This window comes from Otolemur garnettii, unplaced genomic scaffold, assembly GCF_000181295.1.
Source record: "Otolemur garnettii isolate 467f Iridium unplaced genomic scaffold, OtoGar3 scaffold00268, whole genome shotgun sequence".
Taxonomy (NCBI): domain Eukaryota; kingdom Metazoa; phylum Chordata; class Mammalia; order Primates; family Galagidae; genus Otolemur; species Otolemur garnettii.
This window is the reverse complement of record NW_003852663.1, coordinates 585,912-598,519: the sequence shown is the minus strand read 5'-3', so window position 1 is coordinate 598,519 and position 12,608 is coordinate 585,912. Positions and strand designations below refer to the sequence as shown.

Genomic DNA, 12,608 nt, shown 5'->3' with positions numbered 1-12,608 from the left:
CTATTCGTTCTAAGTAATACCAGGTGTGGGATGTCAAGAGTACATGCAGTGCACCTACAGCCACGCCAGGCTAAGACTAGCTCCTTCTCACTCTTGGCTCTGTTCAACAAGGCTTCCAAAAGATCCTGGCAGCAAGTCACACCTGGAGTCACCTAAAGACCACAGCAATGACAGTTATTATTCTGTATTAAATGCCCACTGGTACATGGCTTTGTGCCATGGAAATTTAACTGTCACTCCGGGAGACACAGAAGCAGACAGAGGCTACCACCAATGATCTCCCAGGAGGAGGAAATAAAGACAGAAGTGCCAGGGAGGGAGAGGAAAGAATGAGAAGGAACAGGGGAGGGGAAAAGGTGCAGATGGTCACTGGTCAGGCTTGTGCCTGCCTGGATGAGGCTTTTTATTAAGTTAACCTCATTTTCTCTCCAGTATAAAAGTCACTCTGCACCTCATCTTTGACATAGCAACACAGAAGTTACTATTATTGGCTCCATACCCAAACTGCTCACCCTATCTATCACACAGGTACAGCAAGATAAATAGCATTTTCTGTTTCCTCAACTGAGTTTCACCTACTGGCAATTCCTGAGACTTTACTCTTTACATCTTGCTGTGTAGGTATCTATAAAGTTTTAGGTCCAACACAAAGAATCTCATCTCTATCTTCATCAAGGGGTGGTTTTGTGTGGCATACCTATAGAGGTATTATACAAGCGTTTGGCTTCATACAAAACACTTTTTTTTCCCTCACTTTGTTGCCCCAGGCTAGCGTGCCTAGGTAGCCACCTAGCTCACAGCAACTTCAAACTCCTAGGCTCAACCTCCTCCTACCTCAGCCTCCTGAGCCCTACAGGCGCCAACCACTATGCCTTGCTAATTTTTCTATTTTTAAGTAGAGACAGGGTCTCCCTCTTGCTCTGGTTGGTCTCAAACTACTGAGCTTCAGCACTCCTCCCACCTGGGCCACCCCAGAGTGTTAGGATTACTGGCTGAGCTACCACACCCTGCCCATGCTAAGCGATTTTAAAGCAATCAATTATTCAAGTCTGAAGCCACTAGCCCTGTCTCTTACAAATAGAGACCTCTTGGAAATTTTACCTTTTTACCTAACATTGAGTATTAAATACATCTTTACATTTTTCTAATTGACTAGAAACAAAACTTCATTGATCTAGAATGACTTTGATTTTAAAATACAGCATTATTTTATATACCACTAAGAAAGAAAAAACACTTCTAATTAAACTAGGACGCAGTATTAAAGTGCTGTCAAATGTAAGATGTATCATGACTATGGAGATACTAAATTGTGAAAAAAAGTCTATCTTATGGTCAATAAATACAATTGTGCTACTTAGTACCATGACAATAGTTAACGTAAATTGAAAATTCCATTTTGAGGCCACTGAGTAACACTGGAAAATACAGAGTATATTTATAATGAATTTCTTGAAAATTGGTAGCGAAATTTTAAAAAGAGCATTTAAAAGACATTCACAGGGAATTTGGGAAACCCCCAAAATGTATGTGTAGTCTCAGAATTTCAGCAACATTATTTTGAGGAAATATTGACTTAGACTTCATGTCTAAATCACAGTAACATTGCCCAGACATCAGAGATGTTGTAGAAATTGATGAGATCACATCAAGGAAGTATTTTCAGTTATTAGAAGGGAACAAAAACTCTATTCCTCAGAGGAATCATTTTAACAATTTATTTACTAATTGCCACTTATATATGGTAGAATTACACCTTAAAGGAAAAATGTAAATCTAAAAGTATCAACTGCCTTATAGGAAGCTAAGGGTGTTCACGTTCTGTAATTAACTGTGACGTTCTAACACGTTACCATTTTGCTTTTTTTTTTTTTTTGAGACAGAGCCTCAAGCTGTCCCCCTGGGCAGAGTGCTGTGGCATTACAGCTCACAGCAACCTCCAAGTCCTGGGCTCAAGCAAGTCTCCTGCCTCCGCCTCCCAAGTAGCTGGGACGACAGGCGCCCGCCACAACGCCCGGCTATTTTTTGGTTGCAGCCATCATTGTTGTTTGGCGGGTCCGGGCTGGGGATTCGAACCCGCCACCTTAGGTGTACGTGGCTGGCACCTTAGCCGGTTGAGCTATAGGCGCCGAGCCAACATGTTACCATTTTGCATACATTACTTCAATGTGATGTTATTCACATCTCCACGATGCATCTATCATTTTAACATGTCTCCCTGTTTGTTCTACGGATTTTCCACTCAGTATTTTCCATTCTCCCATTCCATCATCTTCTTATCTGTAGCCAACATTTTTCTTTCCCAACAATTACACAACAACTCAGTGTCCATTATAGATCAGAAACCATAGGTGCGAATAAGAGATTAAAATACTAAATTCGCACGTTATCATTTTACTCATAAGTAGCTACTCTTTTAATTTGGGTATACAGGCTTTCAGAAGTTTTAATGCACATAAATGTTTTATACTTCTCAAATGTGGGAGATCCTATGTATACAGTCATGTAACCACCTCTACCATTTAAAATCGTGCACTGAGCTTTTCCATATACATAAATGTAGATGTTGGTGTTCATCAATATTTTCAACAGCTAATATTTTAACCAACTGCCTATTTTGAGACACTTGGGTCATTTACAACTTTTCACCCTTCAAAACAGTTTGAAGATGCACAACTTTGTACAAGCTATTTGATTATTTCCTAAGGACAAATTTCTACAAGTGGAATTACCAGTCACATGTACATTTTGAAGGCTTCTGAAGCTTGTATCCCAAAGGCCTTTGTACCACTGTACACTTCCATCTACAGTTTGGAAGTGCATGCCCCCCCATGCCCTCACGACCCTCCCCAACACTATGGGGTGGGAGACAGGGGAATCTTTTCCCATGTGGATCCCAACAGTACTCTCCACGGCTCCATAAAGGACCCACCTTAACCAGCATCATAGAAGAAATCTGATATAAGCACTAAAACTTATTCTTTATTCTTGTTATTTCAAATACCTATCTGATTCACATACATAGACACCATAATTGGATAAGAAAGAGGATGTTTTCCTATCAAATGTCCCCAGACTTCAGCATGACACAGTTCTCCACGTGACAAAAAAAAAAAAAATCTTTACTCCTATATTTGTTGAAATAAAAGAGAAAAAAGAAATGTCTCCAGACCTCTAAAATAAAATTGCCCCATGTATGTCCCCAGAGTAGATCCCAGCACTTACTGGTTCAAATCCTTTCTTTAACATTCCCACAGCCACCAGTGAAATTTCATGTCTTTGTCATCTCGTGCCTGGACTATTGTGGTCACTTTCTTTTTCTTTCTTTTTTTGAGACAGTTTCACTATGTTGCCCTCAGTAGAGTGCTGTGAGGTCACAGCTCACAGCAACCTCAAACTCTTGGGCTTAAGCAATTCTCTTGCCTCAGCATCCCAAGTAGCTGGGACTACAGAGGCTCACCACGCCTGGCTATTTTTTGGTTGTAGTTGTCATTGTGGTTTGGCAGTCCTGGGCTAGATTCGAACCCACCACCCGCCAGCTCTGGTATATGTGGCTGGCACCCTAGCTGCTGAGCTGCAGGCACTGAGCCCTTCTGAACCTCTTTAATACTATCCTTTAAGCCCAGCTTTCTTAAGTGTCCCCCTCCACTGTAAAAATTTCCCTGAGCACTGTAGCTGGCACTAATGGGAAGCATCGAATCGTGATCAGTTGCTCTCAGTTTTGTTACTCTCTCTTTGTTTCCATACATTTTGCTTGTCCAAATAGATCATAAACTCAAGAACAAGGGCAATTTTTTTTCCTGCTGCTTTAAACACAACTTTATTGATGAAACACAGTCTTAGATTAACAAAAGTAAACCAATACAAAAGTACAGCTTATTTATGATGTACAATTAACTTGCTGTCAGTTTAGGTAGAAAAAAAAGAGTACAAATATCGCAATTTAAGTAGCAAGATCAAATCAACATAACAAGGTCAAATCAACAAATTCATTCTTTGTACAAGCTCTAATATTCATCTGGCATCTTAAAAGGGTCCAGCCTAAATGAACCATCACAACCAGCACCAATCACTGTTGAGGATCTATGATACTCATTATTCCAAAATAGTAGCTGAAAGGATCTCTTTGCCACATAAGCAGAGTGCAAGCAAAGATTTACAAAATACAGAGTTTGCAGGTGCAAACTTAAAAGGTTGCCGCCACACTGTTTGGAATAGACTCCAAATTAGAGTTTGGTTAATACTTTTAGGACCTTTACTTTCACCACCAGATCTTTGTGATTTGCTAATGCTTTGATTTTCTTGACACAAACTCCAGATTCTTTGAATAAGAAAAAAAGTGAACTTCTGCTGAATTCCTTCCTGGATGATGCAAGCCCTTCACTTTTTATGTTGTCATTTATATTCTCAAATAGAGTAAGGATATTAAGAAGAATCTCTCTATCCCATTCTTTATTAAAGAGGGAAATCAATTCTGATGGTACTTTACAACTGACTAGTTCTCTCGTCATAGCTGGATTTTCGGTGAAGTTTATAATTAGTTTCATAATCTGTATCTTGGTGAAGTGATTTCCCAGGAATAACAAAGCAAAAAAGTCTGGAAAAGAATAGGAAAGCAAATGTTGGTAATGATTAGTCACAGTCATGTTGGTTAACAGTCTTAGACCAGCCATCTGCACAGCTGAGTCCAAGCGACAGACCATGGTGTCATCACACACTTGACTGATATACGTCTTAATTTTGCCCTGATTTTCAGCATTCACACTCAAGTTATTAAGGGCATTGTAAGTCTTTTCCCTAATAATAGGATCTTTTGTTTTTATCAGTTTTGCAATAATCGGGACACCACCCAATTCACGTATGGCATTTTGATTAAATGAATATGCTGCATTGTTACCCAGAGTGACCAAGGCTACTTCTTGAGTAAAAGGATCATTTGTTCTGTCTAGGATATTAAGGACCTTTTGAAGGTCAGGAGCACTCAGAATATCATCAATTTTATAAGGAAAGTTGAACTTGCCCCTGCGGACAGGCCATGTTGTAGCTGGAGTCCTGGTGCTCTTACTTCGGGTCTTTCCCTTGGATTTTCCACTTGACCTGCCCCCAGCCCTAGCCCCACTCCTGGAGGGGTGGCAGCCTCCACCCCTGCCTCCTGGGCAAGGTAAACTTGGTCCCAGGGTCCTGTTCCCAGAGATGGTACCCACCCTGCCCCCTCTGCCTGCCTTTGCGCTTGCCTGTTCCTTCAGTGTACTGAAAAGGGCTTTGGCCTTGGCCTCTAGGCCACCTCCACTCTGAGATGCTGAGCGGGACTCCTCTTTAACACCTGCTCCACTCTCAAGTCCCAAACTCACCTCAGCTTTGGCGTTCGAGTAACCCTGAACTTTGGCCCCAGACCCTGCCCCAATGTTAGCCTTTACTCCTTTTCCAGTCTCAGTTGCAGCCTCTGACGTGTCACTGGACTCCTGGTCGTCATCCCAGATTTTCTCATTCTCATCTCTTCCCCAGGTCAGTCTATACACGCAGTAGCAGGCACCAGCCCCGATGACAACACCAGCAGCCACGCAGCCAGCTTCCCGAGTGCGGCCCATGGTACAGCCTGGGAGAATCTCTTAACCTAGGCACTGAACAGGTCTGCTCTGGCCCACAGGGGAGCAGAGTCTTCGGCTACGGCTGACTGGCTTTGCTGCAGCACAGAAAACACCACCTAGGAAAAGAAAGATTTCAGGCTTCAGGCTCTTCCTCCTTTTGTGCCTTTGCATGCAGACAGACTGACGAACGTACAAAAACTCAGGTATACTGGCAGGGACTCAGGCCTTGGTATCTAGATCACTGACCCCTTTCCTTTATCTAATTTTGGAAATGTTGCCCACTTCCAGGTTCCCCAAGCTCACATTCCCCTGCCCAACCCAGAACATTAAAGTATTTGACCAGTTCGTACCACTCCTGCCCTTCCAGATGTCCTGGGAGCAGTGGCTCCCTCACGTACACCCACAGAGGTCCAGGCAGTTTCTTCCTTCTCTTTCTTGCCTCCAAGTGCACTATGTCCTGCAAACCTGCAGACAAGGAGGGGGTACTGAGTGTTCATGGAACATGTAGACATCACCCAGGACTGGATGGGGCACATGTCCCTCTTCTGAATCCCTACCCCTTGTCCTGCATTGCCCAGTGTTTCCCACCTTTAGGTAGCCCCTCTCCTCACGGATCTGAGGAATTGAAATTAATTTTCTCCCTCCCTCCTCCTCCAGTAATCCTCTCCTTCAAACCTTTTGCCCCACCCCAGTCAGTCATATCCTTTGAAGGTGGCGCCACATTCCCTTCTTTGTAACAAAATCAATGGTGGCGAAGTGAGAATATCTAGAAGCTACACAGGCGTGAAATGCTTAAAAGTCTCTAACTCCATCCATCCCTCTGCCATCCCCAACATCTGAAAGGTACCAGGACAACCGCCCCCTAATTACACCAATTTCCACTGATTGGGACAGTGACTTTCCTCCCTTACCTTGGTTTCTGCCTGTGCTAAAGCTAAGTACTAGCAAGCTCTGAAAGTGTTTGGTGGACAGACCAACACCGAGGACACTGTACCCCAAACAGTATTTGGAGTAATGCCCTCACCACCCCTACTCCAGAACTGGCCTGACACCCACCCCCTCCCAGCTACTTTCTTCCCTGTCTAGTACCGGAAAAGCATTTTCTTTGTGCAAGCTCGGAAATGGTAGAGAGAGGAAGCTTTGAAGGAAGGAAGGAGGGGGGAGAAGGAGGAGGTCCGTGGACCAACTGGAATTTGCTGAGGTCATCATCCTCCATCCCAGGGGTCCCCAAAGCATGCCATCACCCTCCCTCTGATCTACTTATTTCTAGACAGTTTTCTTCTTTCTGCTCCTAGGGCTGGATTGGCCTTCAGGCACGAGATGTACCGACACAAGTGACACAGCTGAGACAGACGGCTCAGCGAACAGAACTTCGGAGAGTCCCAATACCCGCTTTTCCTGGGTATTTTAGGGTCCTGTCAAATGGATCTTATCTTTCTACCTTTTTGTCTTTCACCTTAGCCCCGCTTCTCTGGACTCCCCTAACACCAGCCCCTTCGCTACACAGCGTCCACGCGCCCCTCTCCCCGTCCTTCTGCCCACCTCCCGCCCAGCGGTCAGCCATTTTCCCAGCAAAACACACCCCTTTCTAACCACTGGAAGGGAGGGTGGAGCGAGGGCCTAAGGAAAACCCGAGGAAAGAAAGCAGGCCAAACCAAACAATCTCTTCGTCCCTCTCTTCAACACACCCTACCCCCCATCACAACCGGTGCTCCTGTAGGCACGGTTAAGTTCTTTTTCCTGCAAAAAGTGGCAGGGAGTTTGATGGAGAGTTAATAATGGGTCCAAATTAAGGCGAGGATCTCAGCCAACCACACCCTTCCGGGGGCCGCGGGCAATTCCAGCTTTACACTGACCTGCTGGGATTCGAGGCAGATTACTCCTTTGTTCCAAAAGGCATAGCGCCTTACTGAAAGACAAAGGGAATGACAGACACGTAACCGCAGGAGTCTGGCTTGGTTGATGGACCAACACACAGGACAAGCATCCAAATACCTGCCCTCCCGGATTCAAGGCCCTGGATGCCAAAGCACCACCCCACCCCACCCCCGCGCCTTAGTCTGGGATCTCCTCTGATACCCGGCCCCAGGGGCCACTGTTTTTGTTCTAGGAAGGGCGAGGGAAACTGCAAGAGTGTGAGAAAGCGGGCTGGGTTCCCCCTTCAGTCTCCACCCTGCGCTGACCGTACCGCAGGGATCCCCAGGCAGCGCCCATCCACACACAGACCTGCTGGACTCCAGGCATATACCGCCTTCTCCTTCCCCCGGCCACAGGCCCGCCTTCCGGGCAACAGGGAGAGGGCCACAGGACCAAACGAAGACCAGGATTAGAAGGACTTCTGTACACGTCGTCTCCTGCTCTCGTGAGGGCCACGTCATCCGCGAGATCGGGACCCCAATTACCCCTCCCACCAGCAGTGCGGCAGAAGCCGGCCCTCCCCCTTTCTACCCTGCCACACCAGGTCCTGCCACTCATTTTCCTCTTTACCAAACCAGGAGACCAGAAATACCTTCTTCTTGTCGTTGGGATTTGCCTTTCTTTGGTTAACAGGGAGAGACAGCATCTGCTCCCTTGTCTTTTGGCTTTTTCCTCCTCTTTGAGGAATATTTTTTCCTTTTCTGTACTCCGAATGCAACTGCCTCTCCCTTCACCACCGAATTCTATCATTTTTCTCTCCACTCCTATACCAAATGGGGGGCGGGATCTCAGAAAATGAGACCGATAGTGAGAGTATCTTGCTTAAACTTTTGTTCATGTCTTAAAAGTCAGTAATTGGATTACTTTTATATTGAGAAAATGAAGTGATGCTATTTTCACTTGAGTAGAAAAGAATCTAGGTGGGAGGGAAAATCCCAAAAGGCCTCATTAATTTCATTATATTTATTTGTAACGCAAGGAAAATGTTTCTGCTAGTTATAGCCAAATAGTAGCTTTCAAAACGTACTACTAATCTGTTTTAAAACTGAAAATTTATACATGATCTATGAATTAGTCCACGAACAGACCACCAGTTGTCTAATTCTGGCCACTTTACACAAATGATTCATTACTTTTTCTACTTTTGCATCAACTTGCAATTTGATAAAAGCAACACAATCCTGTCTTGTTTAATTAAAGCAAAACATTTGTTTAATGTCCCAAAGTCTTGACTGGCTATTATGTGAGCCTCTTGTGATTTGATGAGTACTCTGAACACCTGCCACTGGATGAATTCCAGTCTCCTAAAGCTGAGGCAGCTGAAACTGTGAGGCGCACAGAGAAGGTCTGATCCTCCCTGCAGGGTCAAAAGAGGGAGAAGGTGCTGCCCTCGCGCTCCTCCCACATTCCAGAGCCTCACATCCTCAGAATTCAGGCAACAACAGCAGTAACCACATTTAGCTCTTTCTCTCCCCCCTCCCTTCAATTTCCCACAGAGACAACTCAGCGATGCAAAGAAAGGAATACTCTTCCTACCTACCCTTTCGCCCTGTTCACCGTGAGTGACCAGGTGGATGTAGCTACTAATACTGTGTGCTGCCACCACCTGGCCTAAGAAGTGCAGCCAGCTGGGGCTCTCACCTCTGGCTTCCTTAACTCCAGGACACACAGGGAGAGCCTAAACTTTTTGCGCGGTCGCCGCTTGCCCGTTCACATCCACCTTGCTGCCCCTTCCCCCAAATGTACGCCTGGCCCAAGGAACAATCCCCACTGACCACGCTGATTAACTTATAATAGGCATTCTCTCCTAATCAATTCTGCAGATCACTTAAAATTATGCGCATACATACTTTCGTTTTATTAGGGAAAGGATTCATAGCTCTCATCAGATTCTAAGAGGCATGTATGACTTTAAAAAATAAGGACTACTCTCCTACAAAAAAAAAAAAGAGAGATATCTCTTTTAAGAGGACATCTTAAAAGATGTCTTAAAAGAGGACATCTCTCACCTAAGAGGCACAATGTACATAGGTACACAATACTAAGGGTACACAGCACACCTCCTGGGACAAACACAAAATGTAACCTAATCATTTATAACCTCATATTAATCTGATTTTTTTTTTAAAAATCACTGCTAACTTTTCAAATGATTCCTATCAGGTTTTGTTGTTAGTTCACATATATATGAACAAAAATATATATGGAGATACACTATACATGTGTGTACACATATACCATTCTAAAATAATTTGAGATTATACTATGTGCACTATTCTGTAAAACATTTTTTTCCTAATATATCACATATATCTTTTTATAACATACATTAATACTCTGTAGTGTGGATTTAGCAGAATTTAACCAATATATTACTGATTGATGTTTACCCTCTTTCCAATCTTTATTACAAAAATGCTGCAATGAACATTTCTGTATACTTATATTTGGGGAATTATAGGATAAATTCCTGAAAGCAAAATCACCATGACAAAATGGATGTTCATTTTAAATTTTACCCATGGTGCCATTTTCACCTCTTTTTTTTTTTTAAAAACAGAGTCTCACTTCGTCGCCCTCAGTAGAGTGCCGTAGTGTCATAGCTCACAGCAACCTCAAACTCTTGGGCTCAAGTGATTCTCTTGCCTCAGCCTCCTGAGTAGCTGGGACTATAGGTGACCATCACAATGTCCAGCTATTTTTAGAGATGTGGTCTCGCTCTTGCTCAGGATGAAATTTTCACCTCTTAAATTTTGATAGATTAGATAGATAGATAGATGGCATATATATATAATATATACACATATATGTATATGTATATATTGTACATTGTGCTCCAAAATTTTTAATTTTTTTCATTATAATAAGATTAAGCATCTTCTCGGAAGTTCCTTGATCATTTATATTTCTTTTTCTATGAACTGTCCTCACTTTTTCACTACATTATCTTTTTCTTCTTAATATATGATAACTTTCTATAAATTACCTGAGTCCTTCGACTGTCATAGGTGCTGTAAATATTTTCCCAATTTATACTCTTGTTTGGACTTCTACTATATAGAATTTTTCATCTTTATGTACAAAGTTTATCAATTTTTTTCTTTTTTTTTTTTTTGAGACAGAGCCTCAAGCTGTAACCCTGGGTAGAGTGCCATAGCCTCACAGCTCACAGCAACCTCCAACTCCTGGGCTCAAGCGAGTCTCCTGCCTCTGCCTCCCAAGTAGCTGGGACCACAGGCGCCCACCACAATGCCCAGCTATTTTTTGGTTGCAGCCAACATTGTTGTTTGGCGGGCCCTGACTGGATTCGAACCCGCCACCTTAGGTGTATGTGGCTGGCGCCTTAGCCACCTGAGCCACAGGCGCCGAGCCTATTAATTTTTTTCTTTACATTTTGTGGGTTTTCTGTTTTGCTTAAGAAGACCTGTACTACCCTTTTTTTTTTTTTTTTTGAGATGTGGTATGTCTCTGTTGCCTGTCTCTGAGTACAGTGGTGTCATTATAGTACGCTGAAACCTCAAACTTCTGCCCTCAAGTGATCCTCCTGCCTTTGTCTCCCTAAAGAACTAGGATTACAGTCATGACCCACTGCACCCAGCCTTGTATTTTCCTCTGTTTTTTCATGTTTCATTTTATATCTAAATTTTTGGTCCATATGGAATTATTTTTTCCATATGGTTAGCAAATTGTCCTAATGCTAATTATCAAATAATCCCCTCTTTAACTCACTGATTTAAAATGCCACATTTATCATGACTTTATTTTTCTTTTTCTTTTTTTTTTTTTTTTTTGAGAGAGAGTCCCTCTATGTTACCCTCAGTAGAGTGCCATGGCATCACAGCTAACAGCAACTCAAACTCTTGAGCTTAAGTGATTCTCTTTGCCTCAGCCTACCAAGCAGCAGGTACTACAAATGCCCACCACAAAGCCCAGCTATTTTTGTTGTAGTTGTTGTTGTTTAGCAGGCCCGGGCCAGCTTCAAACCTGCCAGTCTCAGTGTATGTGGCTGGCACCCTAACCACTGAGGCATTGGGCGCAAGCCCATCATAATTTTCATAATCTAAATAGCCACATATATTTGGATCTAGTTCTTGACTCTTTATTATATTCTTTTACTCTACTATTTATTATTATTATTTTTTAACACAGAGTCTCAAGCTCTCACCCTAGGTAGAGTGCCATGGTGTCACAGCTAACAGCAACCTCCAGCTCTTGGGGTTAAGCAGTCTCTTGCCTCAGCCTCCCAAGTAGGTGGGACTACAGGTGCCCACCACAACACCTGTCTATTTTTTGGTTGTAGTTATCCTTGTTGTTTGTCCTTGTTGTCCTCCAGTGTATGTGGCTGGTGCCCTAGCCACTGAGCCATATAGTGCTGAGACTTTATTTCTTTTCTTTTTTATTAAATCACAGCTGTGTACATTAATGCAATCATAGGGTACAATGTCCTGGTTTTATATATTTTCATCAAACTGGTTAACATACCCTTCCCGGCATTGTCTTAGTGACTGTGTTTAGACATTTATATCCTCCACCTACTAAATTTCACCTGTACCCTTGTAAGATGCACCGTACGTGTGGTCCCACCAATTACTCTCCCTCCACCCATTCTCCCCCCTCCCCTCCCTCTCCCCTTTCCCCTTCTCTTTGGGCTATAGTTGGGCAATAACTTTCATAAGAAAGCTATAAATTGATTTCATAGTAAGACTGAGTACATTGGATACTTTTTCTTCCATTCTTGAGATACTTTGCTAAGAAGAATATGTTCCAGCTCCATCCATGTAAACATGTAAGAGGTATCGTCTCCATCTTTCTTTAAGGCTGCATAATATTCCATGGTGTACATATACCACAATTTATTAATCCATTGATGGCTTGATGGGCACTTGGGCTTGTTCCATGTCTTAGTAATTATGAATTGGGCTGCAATAAGCATTCTGGTACATATATCTTTGTAATAATGTGATTTGGGGTCTTCTGGATATATACCTAGTAGAGGAATTGTAGGATTGAATGGCAGGTCTATTTTTAGATCTCTAAGTGTTCTCTAAACATCTTTCCAAAAGGAATGTATTAGTTTGCATTCCCACCCACAATGTAGAAGTG

General features: G+C 43.1%; 1 protein-coding gene across 4 annotated transcripts in view; it reads right to left on the bottom strand.

Moving 5' to 3' along the window:
* Positions 1–3,834: 3,834 nt before the first annotated feature.
* Positions 3,835–12,608, bottom strand: part of ARMCX1 (armadillo repeat containing, X-linked 1) — a 58,062-nt gene continuing 49,288 nt past the window's right edge. For 3 of the 4 annotated variants that reach the window (XM_023508725.1, XM_023508726.1, XM_023508727.1), the window contains 2 exons: positions 5,939–6,053; positions 3,835–5,704 (listed from right to left, as the gene is read on the bottom strand). In XM_023508725.1, coding sequence (XP_023364493.1) covers positions 4,227–5,588 — 1,362 coding nt within the window. In that variant the 5' untranslated portion in view covers positions 5,589–5,704; positions 5,939–6,053 and the 3' untranslated portion in view covers positions 3,835–4,226. Of the gene's footprint in view, positions 5,705–5,938; positions 6,054–7,444; positions 7,498–7,814; positions 7,928–12,608 lie in introns of those variants that run through there. The other variant, XM_003802962.3, reaches the window with a different exon arrangement.